Raw genomic sequence first — 18,001 nt, forward strand, 5'->3', positions numbered from 1 at the left:
CCCTCCAGTTTTCGGGAATCACTTGTCCAGTTCACAGAAATCTGAACATAGGTTTTCAGCAATCTTTCCATGCTGAACCAGCTCATATTCCATCATTTTGACAAATTTCAGAAGTAGCAACTGTAAACAATATCAAGTCCCTAAACTATTCTCACAGGGAGCAGAGACAGAACACAAAGAATCGACACATTTTTATAAAGTAATCTCACAGTATTTTCACTTAGTATTAAAGTAGCACAGAGGATACAAATAAATACCCTATATACATATACAGGTTTCAGCTCTATTTTCTAAGCAACTTTATAGATGCTAAAAATTATTCAATTTTTTACACTTCAAGACAATTGTTTTTAACTTAGGAAAGATCTTCCACCAACTTTTAGCATAAAAACACACAGTAGCATTAAAATGCTTGAGAATATTATATGCAGCACATTTCAAAATATAATATCATCTGTAATTGATTAAAATAAAAAGGTAGCAGAGTATATTTTACAAGTCACATAGCATTAGAACTCCTGCCTTTAAAAGTTATTTTTAAAAATAATATTTACCGGAGTCCCTGGTCTGTCTCTCCATAGTCATCAAGATAAGGAGGAGGGTAAAAGCAGCCCTTTGTTTTTCCAGCTAAAAATAGCACCTGACATTCTCGTACTCTAGAGAGAAACACAGACAAGATTTTACCTATTGATTTTTAGGCATATAGTTTCTCATACTTTCATAGATACTGTTTTTCTAATTCTCAACTACTTTCATTCTGCGTAGCCTGCATGGGAAGATTTTTAAAGGTACTTTTTTTTTTTTCTCGAAATAAAGATCTTACTCTCTTCCTGTTATAACTCTTAACAGTCATATATTATTTACAATCTGTGTAAAGTACTCCACACAACCACAAGAAAACAAAGCAATTTCAATTCTCACTAATATTTGCCAAAGTGAAAACAGTATTATCCAACCTTCCTTGAATGCACATAATGACCTGAGACAATTACTGCAATATTACAGTCCAATGCTGCCAAGAGAACTGTAGATTAATTGTGCAGGAAGACAACTAGAACAAATTTTAACAACAACAAAAAAAAGGGTCAGGGAATTCACCTTGTTTAATACTCGAGTGGAAATAAACTAACACACAGAAAACAAGTCCACTTCAACATGAAATATGATTTTTCCATCTTCAAAAAAAACAACTTCTGAACATACCAAAGTATAAGGGGGAGAAATACACTCCAGTTTTTAGGTAACTGTTATTAACAAAAACCACCCCTACAATCAGATTTATAGAACTATTAATGTCCACACACACCCTCTAACCTAGCAATATAAGCAGAGGTATTTGGTTCCTTACCTAAGGAATATGCCCACTCCAGAACCACAAGTGTACGTATGTGCAGTACAGGCTCCAACATCTTCTCCTTCTAATTCAGTCTGACAACAGTAGCTCTGAGAACATAGCATGGTCCCACACACAAGGCACAATGTTGGAGCTCTGCTTTTATCACCACCTGATTTTGGACACCTTTTATTAAGCAAAAAAGAAATAAATCCTATTGTATGTATGATCTCTACATCGTAAAAATATTCAAAAGATTTTTAGAACATTTATACAGTTAAGAGTTACACACATCCATCCTTACAATTTCTATATCACTGAAATATAGTGTTTTTGCTGGAAAAGATGATGCTCAGTACTTGCCGTTAACTCCATGAGTCTATAAACAGTTTTTGTGAAGCTTTTAAGTTAGAGGTTTTCCAGTTCATCAAAAGGAGCAGAAGACTTTAGGGGTCCTCACTATAATTGCATACAACTTACGAGAAATTAGATGCTTGGTTAATGAGGCAGCTGTAGTCATCTGGAAGGTCTATTAGCTTGTTGGATTCTCTTGCATAGCTAGAATGAAACAATCAAATTAACCACTCAAAGTTTAATAAGCAATACACAGTGATTTCAAGCACAATCATGTTTTCTTAAGTCATCTAAACAGCATCTGCAAATAATTTTTTTAAGCTTTTCTCTTCATCACCATTCAAACACTAAGTGGCAGCTCAGAAAAAAGGAACCCACTTCCAATATCAGTTAGACCACCTCCAGTTTTCTTGTACTGTTGTATTTTTTTAATTGATTTGAGAATAAATGTAGGCAAAAAGAAAAACATGTCATATATGTACTTTTAGCAACATCTCATGATAAGGTCACTCCAGGTGTTAAAATATTTGTTCTGATCCCTTATCAATTTGCTTTGCATTTTCCTGCTGTCACTAATACTGAATGGAAAATAGTCTGTCTCTCCAACTTAGACAACTTGCATCCTGAAGAGAAGGAAATGTTCAAGCAATGAAAAGCACCTACTTAATACCAAATATTAATATCCTTAGAAATAAAGTTCCAATGCCTAGTAATTTTTTTGCAGATACTATACATTTTAATAAACTTTGTCTCTACAAACAATACAAATTATACCATGAAATGTAAATAGAGATTAGTAATAAGCAATGTACTAGACTATGCTGAGTAGAAAAAAATCACCAAGTTAGATACAACCTGACTTAAAAATCATCAAAAGGAACAAGTGTAAAAAAAAAATCTCAATCACAACAACAGAAAATGAATTATGCAATCAAAAGTATTCTTACTGTTTAAGATATTTTGTTAATAACCTGGTATTTAACAGCTGAAGTGATTAATTTTTGTCACTTAGCCTTATTGCACATACAATATTGAAAGTGACTTTACGTAATGTGTAAAATAGAGAAAAATGCAGGGGTATGTTTATAATGACAGCACTGGGACCCTAATATGCACTTATAATTACCTGAATAACTGATGACCACTATTTTTAACCAACCTTCAAGAAGAAAACACTACAAACTCTAGGCCCACTATACTTTGAATTCAGAAAACATTTAATGCAATTGCTTAGCAAATAGAAATGTGCGTGAAAAGCAAGTTTTTTTTAATAAGTAACTCGGTTTAATTTTACTGAATGATTTGTGTTATTTAAACAGATTGTGTAAGATGATCAGTATTAGTATTTTTCAGTATTATATAAGTTTTATTAGTATATATATATATTAGTATTTTTCAACAAAAGTTATATACATCTGCTTGCAACAGCATACCTTATAAATAGTTATGTACAAATCTACTATAAAAAATGAAAGAAGAAATGCCATGGCCTCTGATTACTGCAGATCAGCCTAAATAACTAATATTTCACTTTGACGTTAAAATGTACTAATGTAAGCAATATTTCACTTCCCTTACAGAATTCCAGTATTTTCCAGTATCTCTTTGCTTGTCCACTAACGTAGTGGATTAGTGTTTCAGCCACTCAGTAAAACAGGACTGATATTATGCTCCTAGAAAAATCCTTTAGGAAAAAAAAAAACTTCAACTTTAAAGTTTCTCCCATCTGCTTAAAATTTCTCCGTGTTTACCTGATAGCATGTCTCTTGCCTTCCAGATACCTTTTTACTTCATTGCTACTACACCAACTACAAGAGGAAAAAAAAAAGCCTTTAAATTCAAGAGATAGTACATTCTGAAAGCAAGTAAAAATTCCAGAGTACATCTATTCAATAATCTCTACAAACAAAATGTTTTTTTTTTTTTTCATAACACTTCTTTCACAAATGGTTTTAAAAATCTAACTCACTTCCACTTCCATATACAGACTCCTGGGAGAATACTTGTAATATTATCTCGTGCAGAACTCTTTATTGTGTTTAAACTAAGCATAAAATCCCACCTTACCTTTCTACCAAGGTATTCAGAATCTCGCTATTTTCTTGAAAAAGGCAAGTGAGGTTGTTTGGCAAGGAAAGATAGCTACACAAACGTTCAAACTGGTTTGCTCCATTCACTGTAAAAAAAGAAAGTATAATTCTCATAATTGAGTTTTTTTGAATGACATTATCTACACTAAACAAAATACAGCCCAAGATGGCACAGCCATTTTTCTTCTTCTTTTAAACTGTATTCCTCCATACTCAAAATGGAGTGTGAAGTATGAAGGAACGCTGGTAATGGCACCTGACAGCAATGTTGGAAAACTGCCAGTAATAACAAGCAAATTTCCTCAAACTTCCCCTCCAAGCAGGCTTCAAGTCTGGCCATGTAAGAACCACAGCAGAGAGCTCAATGGTCTTTACAACTTAGTAAGTCTTTGTTTTAATGTCAGTTAAATGGCTACTTCATGCTCTTCTAGCTATTGACACAAACCCGTCACACGTGATGGGTGACAGACAGTACTACCACAATCTCAAAAATAGTCATTTCAAATGCCTGCAATGCCAAACTCTACCAAAAAAAAAAAAGAAAGTGTTACATAGGACACAACCACTACATTGCCATATTGATGATACCAGGCTTTTGGTTTGACTCCCTGGGCCCCTCCTCTGCCAGCTTTCAGGACAAACAGCACCAGTACACTTCTTTGGCATAGCCCCTTTTGCTCTGGAATCTTTTGCTTCCAGAGCGGTGAAGGAAGTTACGATGAATACTGCGCCCTTGCTTCCTTCTCGTGGCCAAGTGATACCAGTAAAACACCAGAGAAGAGCAACACCGGATGACTGCAGGATCAGTGGGTCCAGAGTTGGGAGGGAGCAGGAAGGGAAATGAAACCCACCAGTGGAACCTTATGTTGCAGACACCCGCAGGACATTCCAGTAGGGCAATCTAAGCACCTAGCACTTGAGGAGTGTAACAAAGCAAAACAAGCCTTCCTCTTCCCCTTTCCTACAACCTATTCTAGATAAGAGGTCCATGGGGTTTTAGAGAGGTACAGCTGCACTTTGTATCTCATCTTTATAGTATCTGTAACATAAAACTCAATGGTACTTCTAATTATTTGTCCAGGCTCTGAACCCGAGAAACCCTGTTACAGAAAATTGAAGGCCAGGAATAGAGTTTTGTTGTTGTTGTTGTTGGTTTGTTTTTAAATCCCAAAGGCTTAAGCATGGCAATTGTTAAATGAAACAGTCTACATTTTAGCACAGCGTGTCAGGAAACAATCCACAATACGTACCAAATCACAAAGATAACTATGACAAAAGACAATGACTGCTCTAACCTCCAATCTGCACCTTTTCTTATTATACAGATACAGTTCTGCACTGGTTGCAAGCCTGCATTCAATTAGTTTTTTTTCAGAAAACACAGTTTAAATGTAATTCATTCTGTCAAAATTTTTTTGTGTGTGTCTTTTGGAAAGTTGGTTTAGTACAAAGAGCGTTAATCAGACAGTACCTTGAAGTTCTGAGGGTGCTGGGACTCCATTTAAGTAATGAAAAAACAAAGCAGAACATCTCAGAAAAGGCATGATTCCAGCTTTTAGATTCCTCCACAGGTGCCAGCCTGAGGAAACTTCTTTCAAGGCACTTAAGAGAACACAGTAAGAAAATTCTTTTATTTAATCTTTTCAGTTTGACAGCTATATTTACTAAGTCTTCAGTCATATTTCATAGTAATTTATTGACTTCAGTTCAAACAAGAATTATGTCTAGTGTTCGTTTCCAAACCGACTCTAAGAACAACGCTAAAATAGATTCATAAAAATGTAAGTAACTTGAATGGTAAATTAAGGAAAATTTGGCATTGATATTTCAGATCCCAGCAAGTTTCCTCAAACGCTTAAAGACTGCCTCTTTACCTTCCTGTACACTGGCAAAGAAATTTATAAAGCGTAAGCACAGCTACTTCCTCTTCACTGCTAGTGTCTTCCTGATCCATGCCATTCTCTTCTGAAAAACAAAGGAATAACAAACAAAAAAAAAGTTACTTCTACAATTTATTCAGCAGGAATGTAATTTTTCAAGTTTTGAGAAAAAGACCGAAACTAAGCAAAACACTCCACTGGCCAACTCTTCTGCAGTACATCATAGTTATCCCAAGTTTTCTGCTGTACTTATGTGGTAAGTATATGCTACTGTGAACTCCACGTGGTGTTGGTTTACTTGTTCAACTGGTTGGGTTTTTAGTACATTTGCTTGGAGTTCTTGGCTTTTGGCACAGTACACCTTACCCAGTTCCTCTTGCCAGAAGAGGCATTGATTCCTTATTCACTGCAGCGTATTAATTATGCAAAACCTAAGCCAAGTGTCTGCAATAAGACTTCCAGGCACAGCTACATTAGCTGGAAAGCAGGACTCATGACTAGCTATGCCACAAAACAAAATAAAAACCTCCAGCATAAAGTAATAAAGACAAAAGAATGACCTATCATCAGTACAATTAGTACAATTTATCCATACTTTATATGGACTGAAAGAGACAGCACCAACAACTTCATTTTGCTACAGCAAACTGCATGTATTTTAATTTGCGTGCTAATTACCATTAGCACCTTAAGTGTTTTCTAAGTACAGACTCAAGTAATCATTTCAGTAAAAGCTGAAAGAAAGTGGCATTACCTGTTGATGAGGTAAGTAAAATTTGTATTATGTGTGCCATTGTGACAAGATGAAACAGGTGAAGATCTCCAGTGCCAAGACTAACCCCTGAAAAATCCTGACAATGTATGGCAGGGAAAGAGAGCACCAAGCTTACCTGTAAAAATTAAAAATAAATAAATAAACAGACAAACAAGAAAGAAAGCAGGTATATTTCTTTTCCTTTTGAATCTTTCCATTTTTGTTACTTATGTTGCAACTATGCCCTTTTAATGCAGCATACACTCATAAGGCTAATTTTGAATCTAACTAAGCAGCCATTACTTAATGGAACAATCATTAAGCACCTTTTTTTTTTTTAAGAAGGTCCTAAGAGTATACATTTCTCTTTGTTTTAACCCTGCTGTATTTAGAGAAGAAAGCTACAAGAAAAAAATAATTTAATTTAAATTGTAATGATTTGTAAAAAAAAAATAAAATAAAATAAAATATATATATTTTGAAAGATTCCTCACCCGGAGTTAAACAGAAAGTTTCCAAGAAAGTTTTGACACAGTGCCTACTGGATCAAAACTTTGTTAATATATATTATGAAATACTTACCAATAAATGAAACATGTCGATATCAAGTATGCATGGAAGATTTTCATTTTTTTCATTAGGCACCAGTGCTAGATATTTTAAAGAGAAAAATAAGTTTTACCAATTAAAAATTTATATATATGAAAACATTTTAGTGTACGTCAGTTACAAAATGAGAGCCACCTCCTTGGTTAATATGCTTAAGGTACTTAATATACAGATGTGTCATTTTTGTTCAGAAGTGTGAGAATTCAAGAGTTGTTCAACATTATTGAACAAGATTTTTGTCTACTTGACTACACTGTATTGAAATGAAACAAAACCAAATTAACTACCATAAAGTTAGTGCTGCCATTAATAATACAATAGTGACCGTCCTTAATTGCTAATGCTTCCAGCGGGAGACAGTGCAATAGCATTTCAAGTTCTGACCCACAAATAAGCTCAACTATGAGTGACTAAACAGAAACACGAATCATTGTCTGTCGGACAGCTGTTCAAAGGAAGCTTTTGCAATTCACCTCACTTTACAAGGCTACCTGGATTTACCTCATGTAACTCATTTGTCTCAGGGACTCAAAAATGCATTGCTATAAAGTCTTAAATTTATTATTTTATCTCTAATTAAGGAAGAACTGTCTTAGTCTGTCTCAGTAATTCTCACATTCACAGTAACCACAAAGTATTAACCAAAGCACTCCAGCTGACAACAGAAGTTCACACTCAGTAAATTTCAAGTATCTCAATTTCAAAGTATAAACAAAAATTCTTGAAATATTTTTGTTATATTACTAAAAATTCTTGTTATAAATTTTAAACAACAACAAGGGAATGGTTGCAAACATCCTTAGCACAAGCACTAAAAACTGATTTGCAATGAAAGTTTAAATTGTAATTATAAGAACAGCTTTACAATGCAGCATTATGTTGTCAAGTTTAAAAATACTACTACAGTAAAAAATAGTCTCAAAATAGTAACAGAAAAATAACTCATTTGAAGACTGCTGCCCTGCTGACCAGAATATTAACAGCTTAAGATCTGACATATTTTAAAACTATTTCTATTAATGAACATTTCATCACCACTCAGATCTTAAATGTTTTTACTTTCATAAGCTTATAGCCACAGAACTCAACCCCAAATCATGAAATGTATTTCTATAAGAAAAACACGACCAGAGCAAGGGACTTTCAATAAACAAGCTTTTGTTCAATAGGTTATCTTTATGAATAGTTCATAGAATTCTGACAGATCAAAGGATAGTAATAGTTCTCCTTATTCTTAACCTTGTAAAATAAAATAAACTAGAAAATACTTTTTCCATAAAAACAAAAGCAGTATCTGTACTGTATAGAGGGACTGAAGGGAAGTAGAACCTTAAAGAAAAATTGGTTCAGGATTTAAATACAAACAAACAAAACCCACCAAACCACAAAGAATGGTGTACTACAAAGTTCCAGTCAAATAGTCAATTCTATATTAACCTTAATTTCTTCCTTTTTAAAATTCCAGTGCATCATTTTTCTTTTAAGTGTAAAAGACCACACTTCCTTCTCTTTTGCTCTAGGTACCATTCTAAAAGTAGCAATATAAAAACTGGGAAAAAAAATCAGTAGAATTCCTTCACAGTAAGATACACATCCTTTGCTTGGAATTCATCTCGGAACTACAGACCAACAGAAACGTATTTTTTCACAATACAACTAAATATATGGGTACACCTGTGAAAATTCTAGCTTTTGGTCTGTTACTTAAAACCCCTATATACAAAACAATCTTTGTATAATAAAGACTGTAACAATCTTTCTGTAGGCATCTTTCTGTATCTTTACCTGTGTTAAAAAAATAGAATAAGGTGGTGAACTTACATGCTAAGAGAGTACAAAAGTGACCCTGTACAGCTGAAAGAGATGAAACTGTCCAGTGAGCTGCTGCAAATCTTGTTAATGATTTAAGGCAGTCATCCTTTAAACACAAAGAAAAAGAGACACTGCAACAGTTATTTAAGTTCTTTAAGATGAAAACAGCCTTTTTACTTACAGCATTTTTCAGGCCCCTCAGCTGTAGCTTACTGGAGCAGTCTGAGCATCTTTAAGCACACAGCAAAGATACCGATGTTCACGCAAATATACAAGTTCCCTTTAGTATTCTTATTTTCACTGCTACCATGAGAACCCTGGCCTTACTGAACGGTGCTTTTATGAAAAAAGATAATATCTTTGATAGATAATAGATCGATAATCAGATACTGATTTTAAATAGATTAATAATCAGATAATGATTGACTAAATGGCAGGATCCAACAAAGAAAACTATCAAATAACCATAGTTTAAAATTTAGACATTCTGCATTAAAGAAGCACAATCTTCTTTCTTCACTAATTCAGAGAAGAATTGCTACTTAATCCTTACCTGTCGACAAGGTAAATGACCAAACAATGGTTTATCTTCATCAGCTAAAATTCGTTCTGGAAAAGACAAGACAACACCAAAATATATTAGCACTGTTAACTTAACTAAATTCCGAAATTCATACATAAGGAGCAGCATGGACACATTATTACCTATGGTCTGTATTGTGTAAGCACAGCTTCCCCAGCACATTATTGGTACACGTGGATCTTCTTCATTTGGATGAACTTTCAAACCTACTTTGTATGTTGCTGTACCAAAAGTTGTCAGCATCTCTTTAATACTCTCAGAATATGGATTCCTAAGACAAACAAAAACAGTTACTAATTCATCATTTACCCTGCTGTCAGCATAGTACTTTTAATGATGATCATTCATCCTGTAGATTTATAATATTTAACTGAGAACTCCGGTGTCTGTCTCTGAGTCTTTGGATTCTCTAACCTCTTTTCTGTGCTAGATATACTCCCAATTATTTTTTGATTGGACCCAGTCTCATTTTTTGGAGTTAAAAATATCCAGTGTTCAAAGATAATAGTCAAGACTAAATTAAAAGAATTGTGAGTTACTGATGACAAAATCTGTCATCAGCTGGGTTAAGTGTCTTCCATTTTTGTGTGCAATTGACAGATGCATGTCCATACCATATAAATAATTAATACTTTCTTCCTAAGTCAAGAAGTGGTAGACTGAAATACAAGCATAACATAGTAGCTGAAATTACATATTAACATGCTGTGTTTCCCAGTCTTCATGTTTTACTTATGCTGAGCTATAATGATGACTCCTGTATTACAAGTAATACAGAAAAAAAAAACGTTAATCCTGGTGCTGAAATTTATACAACTACAGGGTCTTCTCTGCACACTCACAATTCACATCTGCCTCAAATTCTAATACATCATCTACTACTTGCGATTTGGAGTCCAATACCATCATAATAATAGGATCAACTTTACTAATTAAAGCAAAATTACTATTTTCACCTCAATTATTGAGCTCATAGCTCACACAAGACATACTATTTTCACCTTATAATTTCATGAGGAAATTTTAATGATTTATTAAGATATACAATACATACTTCGGTTTGTAATCTGGTCTAAATCCTTCAGGTAATTGCAGTTGATCCATTTTTTCTGAACTACTAGAAGTACCTGTACAAAAAAAGAAAAAAACACTGATTATTCATCTATATGTGGTTTGTACATTATAAAAAGCTGCAGAAGCACATCACCAGAAACTGAAATTCCAAGCTATTCTTGCCACTTTTCTAGCATCTCTCAACTCCACAGTAGTAGAACCATAATACTGGGTCTTTTTCATGAGTATAGTAACATTTTCACACGCAGATATACACAGCTCTTCAGACTTACTTGAATGGTCTTCGTTTCGAAGTAAATACCATGCTTTCATTTGCAGGGATATTGTTTTGATCCACTGAGAGAGGTTTGGCTGGCCTGAAAAGTCTAACCTGTCCAAAAATATATATAAACAGAATGCACACATTATTTAAAGACAAATTATATATTGAATATTTCATAGGTATTCCATGATTTTGTTTCTTAACAGGCTTGTCCACATTTTTCTAACTTCAGTTCTTTTCCTGCAGGTCCTACACTTTTTTGTCCTCTCGAACAATTCCAAATCATAAAATAACCAAGAAAGGTCCATAAACCGAAAGAAGTAGGTAAGCAATCCACTGGAGATGATCAAAAAAAAAGAAGACAGTAAACATTTTGGAAGACAAAAATAACTGAAAGAGAATTTGCTATTCTTGAGATCATAACAGCCTTTGGTTCAGGTAGGAGGGTTTGGGGGTTGTTGGTTTTGGTCTTAAATAGTCCAGAATCCTAGAAATTGCTCTAACAGTGAGAGACTCAGTCTGCACGTTACGGTGTTTGACTCCTGTTACAGTTTTCACTAGTGCTAAATTCGTTAAAAATTACAATATTCGTATCTCAAACATACAAGCTGATACCACAACATAAAAGCAGTGAAAAAAAAGTTTACAACAAATAAGAATTAGTTTTGAAAGTAACTTTCATAGACAAAACACTGAATTTAGTTAGGGATTGTCTGGAGTTTTGGGATTCTTAAGTGGTTTGGGAAGTTTGTGTGTTTGTGGGTTTTTTGTTTGTTGGTTGTTTTTTTATGGGATTTTTTTTTTTTTTTTTACACTTAGTGAAGACATTTATAAAGCAAACAGACCTGTTAAACAAAACTCTTGGTGGAGGAAGCAGAGGAATAACAGTGTTGCTTAAACATTCACAAAGAGGGCAAAGAAATTCACCATTTTCTACATCATAACTTGTATGTACTCGTAATCTTTGTTGTCTTCGTTGCTCTTTCGCTTGAACAGCATCAAAATACCTATAGAAAACAGCAAGATATTAATGGCATTAATAAAATATTACTTTAACATAAAAATCCATGAATACTTATGAAGACACTGGTTTGCTTTTTCCCCAACCGTAACTAAGAGAATTATCTAAAGGAGAAAGCTCTACCCTCTGACTGATCACTTATTACTAACTGCAGGCTATCCTCAGTTTTTGGCATCCAAAATCCCCCCAATTCCTCAAGTTTGTTGGACCATCACAATTACATTTTAGCCAGAACTTTAGCAATATCCATTTATGAGAAAGGTGGGGGAGAAAGTTAGAAAGAATGCTGAACGATTAAAAAAACAAAAAAAAAAATCCTGTTTCACACAAAATTAAGGGAGACACCATGAGTATTACCCATGTGCATATTCCACTGAAGGCCACAACAGAGCAGCACCTGGAACAACTGGTGGTTTATCTCTGAATCCTCTATGAAAATAAACTGAATACACTACTTTGATATTCAGCTCTGCTTTGCGAGCAGCTCTGGGGTCCCCAGCACAAGAAGGACACAGAAGTATTAGAACAAGGTCAGAGAAGGGCCATGAGGCTGATCAGAGGGCTGGAGCACCTCTCCTATGAAGACAGGCTGAGGGAATTGGGGTTGTTCAGCCCGGAGAAGAGAAGGCACCTGCGAGACCTCATTGTGGCCTTCCAGTGCCTAAAGGGCCACAGAACTGCTGCGAGCTCCTAACAGTTCTCACATGCAAGGCAAAATTTGCAGTCGGGCACTTCAGAAGCTGCGTCAAGGACCAAAGCAAGGGCCTAACTGAAGTCAGTGGTATGAATATCTTGCATTAGCCACATAGCATCGGCACCACATAGCACAAAGCACCTTTTTATCTTTATTCCCTCCCCCCAAAAGAATAAAAATAACTGAAAAAGATTAAAAACACAGAGCAGGGCATAACATTGACTTTATGTCAAGGATGAGCTTGAACTAGGTCACACATGCTTCTAGTTCTAATCAAACATGATGGAAGAATTAAGAGTGCAAGGGATGTGCTGTCATTTAAAATTTCAGTACAGAGCACAAGCAACAGGAACATGTCTATTACTGAGTAGCAAAAAACTAAAACATTTGAACACTGAAGCTCAGATTAGCATGCACCACAGGGGATTATGCATATGGATAAATACCCAAAGGGAATGGAAGCTGCCATGTACAGCTTCGGATTCTCCTTCTTTGTGATGACAGATAGAAAATGAAACTTATTTTAAACGTTTATAATATTTAATTTTAAAGCAGAAAGTTGCATTCATTGCTTCAAGACATTCCTTTTTAAGCTTACTACTAGGGTATTAGCTTTGCAATTAAACTTAGTACATGCAAATAGCAAGACATGCTATTTGGACTAAACTTAAACATAGCTTTTTACCTTTGCCAACAATGAGCATGCATAATGTGTCCACAGCTACCTGTGTGCGTTCCACATGACAGATCTGGGTGCATGAATAGTGGGTCATACTTTTCTGTATTCAAAATAAAAACAAATAACTTTTAAATTAACATTTATCAAAAAGACTTAACTGCAGATATTACTCCCTTCACATTAAAGTTTATCACAAAAGTATAGTTTATTTGATGAAACATAATGCATATTACTAATTCACAACTGAAACGGTTGAGCTCATTTTGAATCAGCGTCATTTTGTTTTGAGTGTGTGTACTGTACTTAGGCTTCAAACCAGGTTTTGGGAGCTTCTAGGCCCTGGTAAAAGCGAAAGATTTATCAGCAGTTTTGGTGGTTCAGTACCATTAAATAATAGACTGAGAACATTAATCTTCAGGATCAGAATACAAGATGATCCGGTATTTTTTGTGTGTGTTTGCATATATAGAATCCAGAGAAAGCTTTGTAACAATGCCATTAATCAGGAAGTAAGCTGTTTCACAAAGATACCTAAATCCAAGCATTTTTAAAATTATCATTGCTAAGAGGCATTTCAGATGATAAAACTTAGAGGAAAGACAGGTACCATCTTTGTGCTTTTACAGCCATACATCAGTGCTGCTTTCCTCTATAATGTTATAAGTGTAGTTTAAGAACAAACTTCTGAACTTGAAGGAGGTGTGTTTTTTTAATCGTTACAAATAATTTGTCATAAATGGCTGTCAGAACTTTTTTTAATGTTTTGCAGTTATTTCATATTAGGACTTAGAACACATACTTCCACGTCACTAAAAATATGGGAGTTTTGCAACTGATTACAATGAAGTCTTTCACAATTACACATTTAAGAAGGTGACACTACTGTCTTAAGAGACAACGTGGTCATTACAGTGACTCTGACATTCATTAATATTAAAGAAGACTGAATACTACTTACCAGGATCTGGAATAATTCTGTTTCTATTTTTAGACAACACAGTTGATCTCTGAATAAATGCTGCCAAGACCATAGCTCTGCTGTCCACTTTAACTTCTTGTTCTTCCTGACACAGTATACACATAACAACTTGCCTGTGTTCAGCTACTCGAGTTTGCTCCGGTCCCAAGGCTGTGAGTTTTGCATCTGAAATCACAGGGCTAGAACGTTCAAAGAATACTAGTGAGCACATGATTTGGAAAAAGAAAATACAATCAGATTATGCTTTAAATGGGATTAGTAAGCATTCTAAATTTATGTTAAATGCTCTGACAAAGCATAGCTTTTTGGAGACATAAGAATACATGCCAAAAAGTTATACAAGAACATACTTTTCCAGAAAAAAATTACATCCTCTCAGTGGTGTATTACCCATTCCAATTTAACCAAGAAACTGTATTTGTGACCCTCCATTACCACTATATCTTAATTGCCTGACATAAATTCTGAAAGCAGTCTCTACTTCCCCACAAAATCATTAACATGCTTCAGTTTTTATTTCCAGCTACAAGCAAATTTTCTTCCAGATCCTCAGAGGCATAATCATCATCTAGTTCCAATTTACTATGTTTAATAACACAGTCTTTTCAGTATTATCAACAAATTACTGGATGGCTTTATACAAAACAGAATTATTTGCTTGTTTATGTTGAGTACTGTGAGGATGGGAGAGAAGGGAGAAATCAACATTTATTCACCATCTTGTCAGTAACTGCAAGGAAAGTATTCCATTTACTGCTCCTTTTGGTCTCAAAAAACCCTTTTGAATAATTTTCCATCAAGACTAAAATAGGCACTTTTTAGAACAGTAACAATAGACCAAGCTGATGTAAAAGTTAAAAGGAAAAAGTTCAAGTAAGATTTCATTACCTATTATCATGTACTCCAGAAGCTGAAGTATCGAGCTCCTCCAAAGTTTGCTGAAAGAGTTCTTTGTTTTCATTAATGAAGTGCCGTTGCATCTCCGACATCTGAGCCATTATCTTTTCCCTGCGCAGTCTGGCAATCTCAGCTTTTCGCTTCCTCTCAGCTTTGTCTTTATCACGTGAACTCTGAAATTGTATTAGATCAGTCATTTAAAAAATAATGTTAAAATGTACTATTTATGTTAACTACTGCTATGTGTAACTTACACTAACATGTAAACAATTAGAATCTGATAAAAAGACAAGACAGTCTATTGGAGTTTTTGCACCCTCTTGTCTTAGGCTCATAATCATAGAACAGCTTGGGTTGGAAGGGACCTTAAAGACCATCTAGTTCCAACCCCCTGACATGGGCAGGGATGCCACCCGCCAGATTAGGAAGCTCAGGGCCTCATCCAACCTGGCCTTGAACACCTCCAGGGATGGGGCATCCACAGCTTCTCTGGGCAACCTGAGCCAGTGTCTTGTCACCCTCTGAATGAAGAATTTCCTCCTAATATCTAACCTAAATCTTCCCTGTTTTAGTTTAAAGGCATTCCCCCTTCTCCTATCATTATCTGACTGAGTAAAAAGTTGCTCCCCATCTTTTCTATAAGCCCCCTTTAAGTACTGGAAGGCTGCTGTAAGGTTTCCCCGGAGCTTTCTCTTCTCCAGGCTGAACATCCCCAGCTCTCTCAGCCTTCCTTGACAGGAGAGGTGCTCCAGCCTTCTGATCATCTTTGTGGCCTCCTCTGGACCCACTCTAACAGATCCACATCCTTCTTGCAAACTGGTTTGCCTAATCTACAAGCTGTGAGATAGACTTACAGATTCCAAATTGACATTTCCCATCTTTGATTCAAAACAGCAATTGGAAGCATAGTCCATTGCTAGTCACAACCTAGACATGTTTCAGATCAGCTGTTTGTTTTTACCTCCTCCATAACATTTCCTTCTGTCTCAGCCACAGGACTTGTAGAAGAGCTCTCTCTTAGTTTCTTAATGGTATTAAAAGTCTGCAGAAGAAAAACAAAACCTCAGTTTGCAACATGAATATAACAACTGTGCATACTATAATGCTGGCCAGATAATACGTAGTGTTAGATTTCAGAAAAGGAAAAAGAGGTAGGTACAACAAATCAACATGGGAAATAAGGAAACCATTGCAGTATAAATAGCAAAGTTTTAACAAATTTTCTTTCCACTGTTTTGAGAAGTTATATAAAAGAGATTTACCTTCAATATCCACCTGATCATGTCCTTGTGCACTTCCAGATGAGGCGCATTTTGCAGTGTTTCTAGCATAGCTAGTATACTAGGGGAATTATTGGGTGCCTCTCCTGGTCCTGAGAAAAATGAGAATAATTGATTTTATTTTTACCTGACAAAATAATCACTCACTACTATTAAAGAAAACAGAAAACAACCAACACTTGCATATACTCAACACCTAAAGAATTCCTTCAACAAATAGACAAACATGTAAATTTCATTCCTCCCAAACTTTTTCACGAATACCCTCTACTTCCTGAAAGATTACAGGAAAATGCTTTAGAAGCCTTGCCCACTCTGTTCTCTTACAAGGCCGAGTGCACTTTATGTACTCCTTGAATGTTTACAATTTGGGAGCTGCCATGTCAAATTATTGCATCTCCCACCTTTTTTCAATGGAAGAGTCTTAGCAGCTTTCGTATCTTAACGAAACTACAGGCACTAATTAGAACATGCAAAGGAGAGTCAAGATTAAATGATTATTAAGAATGCAACTTCTATTTTTGTAGTTGTGGCATCTGGCAACATACAGCAATCTTTGTTAAGAATACTACTTTAACGATGATATTAAGAATTAGATTTCATGGGAATTATTCTACTTCTGGATTTCTCTTCTCTACAGAAGAGATTAGGTATCACTGCTACAGATATGTGAAGAACACATATATACTCAACTTTTTCTGTGAAATATAAGAATTGTTTTGTGTACTTATCTACAATATCGAAAACACATTTTGATGGATTAACAGATACATTCTTCTTGTAAACTCCATTCCAGAAGAAGAAAATATAAGGCACTGGCATTTTCAGTTGCTTAAAACCTGCTACAGAAATGAAAACACAGACATACTTGATATTTTCTGAGTAAAGGTGAATGTTACAACATTCTCCTCACTGAGATTCTCCAGATGTTGTTTTTCTTCTTGTAGTGCCATTCCAATCAAATGCAAAACCTAGACAGAAGTCAGCAATTTTAGTCCTTTTCTTAAAGCATTCATATAATCTCCTTACATTGTTTGGGTAATTCATTAAAAGACAAGGAAGGCATACAGTAAAATTATATAAGAAGAACACAGCTCAAGTTATTTCTATATATGTAGTCCCAAAGCTACATTACACAGGATTAACAGTATGTGTCTACAAATTCTTGAAACTTCGCCAGATATAAACACTTTATACCACTGGTGTCTTTCTGTTTGCTGTCCTGTCTAATCAGTGGGAATTCAGTGGCTTGGGATACGTTTCATTATTTTCTCATATTTCTTAAGCTTTCTCCCTAACAATTGCATGTTACTATTGCAAGTTTCTGTACAGAAGCATGATGCACATTTTAAATCCTTTTTACCACATACAACACGTAACTGACAGAAAGTTAAAAATTATTAAACTTTTTATTTATTCTAAGACTCTAGAAACACTATAAAAAATAACAACTGTTAGGTCAGTAAAAAGCTGTAATTTACTACAGCTGATCTAAGCAGCATTATTCCCCCTCATGAATTTTGCTAGAAGTTTACCCGTCTTCCATTCATTCTAGGAATTAAATCAGAGGCAGAAGGGTTTTCTCCTAGTCTTCTGTATCAGAAAACACCATTTGTGTCTCATTCACAGTACTTTGGATATGTTAGTAAGCAACCCAAATCTATAATCCTATGTTAAAACGCTGAAATCCGTGTTCCTCT

At 35.0% G+C, this 18,001-nt stretch overlaps 1 protein-coding gene across 2 annotated transcripts in view; it reads right to left on the bottom strand.

The window, feature by feature from the left end:
* UBR2 (ubiquitin protein ligase E3 component n-recognin 2) overlaps window positions 1-18,001 on the bottom strand; it is a 52,636-nt gene that overhangs the window by 2,469 nt on the left and 32,166 nt on the right. For both annotated transcript variants that reach the window (XM_040553294.1, XM_040553295.1), the window contains exons 26-46: window positions 17,170-17,272; window positions 16,284-16,393; window positions 15,983-16,063; window positions 15,013-15,194; window positions 14,104-14,303; window positions 13,152-13,245; window positions 11,597-11,758; window positions 10,762-10,859; window positions 10,470-10,542; window positions 9,538-9,686; window positions 9,386-9,441; window positions 8,842-8,938; window positions 6,994-7,061; window positions 6,412-6,547; window positions 5,652-5,742; window positions 5,249-5,379; window positions 3,755-3,863; window positions 3,439-3,495; window positions 1,814-1,891; window positions 1,349-1,519; window positions 555-656 (exon numbers count right to left, since the gene is read on the bottom strand). In XM_040553294.1, coding sequence (XP_040409228.1) covers window positions 555-656; window positions 1,349-1,519; window positions 1,814-1,891; window positions 3,439-3,495; window positions 3,755-3,863; window positions 5,249-5,379; window positions 5,652-5,742; window positions 6,412-6,547; window positions 6,994-7,061; window positions 8,842-8,938; window positions 9,386-9,441; window positions 9,538-9,686; window positions 10,470-10,542; window positions 10,762-10,859; window positions 11,597-11,758; window positions 13,152-13,245; window positions 14,104-14,303; window positions 15,013-15,194; window positions 15,983-16,063; window positions 16,284-16,393; window positions 17,170-17,272 — 2,348 coding nt within the window. The remainder of the gene's footprint in view (window positions 1-554; window positions 657-1,348; window positions 1,520-1,813; window positions 1,892-3,438; window positions 3,496-3,754; window positions 3,864-5,248; window positions 5,380-5,651; window positions 5,743-6,411; window positions 6,548-6,993; window positions 7,062-8,841; window positions 8,939-9,385; window positions 9,442-9,537; window positions 9,687-10,469; window positions 10,543-10,761; window positions 10,860-11,596; window positions 11,759-13,151; window positions 13,246-14,103; window positions 14,304-15,012; window positions 15,195-15,982; window positions 16,064-16,283; window positions 16,394-17,169; window positions 17,273-18,001) is intronic.

This window comes from Cygnus olor, chromosome 3 (genome assembly GCF_009769625.2).
Source record: "Cygnus olor isolate bCygOlo1 chromosome 3, bCygOlo1.pri.v2, whole genome shotgun sequence".
NCBI lineage: Eukaryota > Metazoa > Chordata > Aves > Anseriformes > Anatidae > Cygnus > Cygnus olor.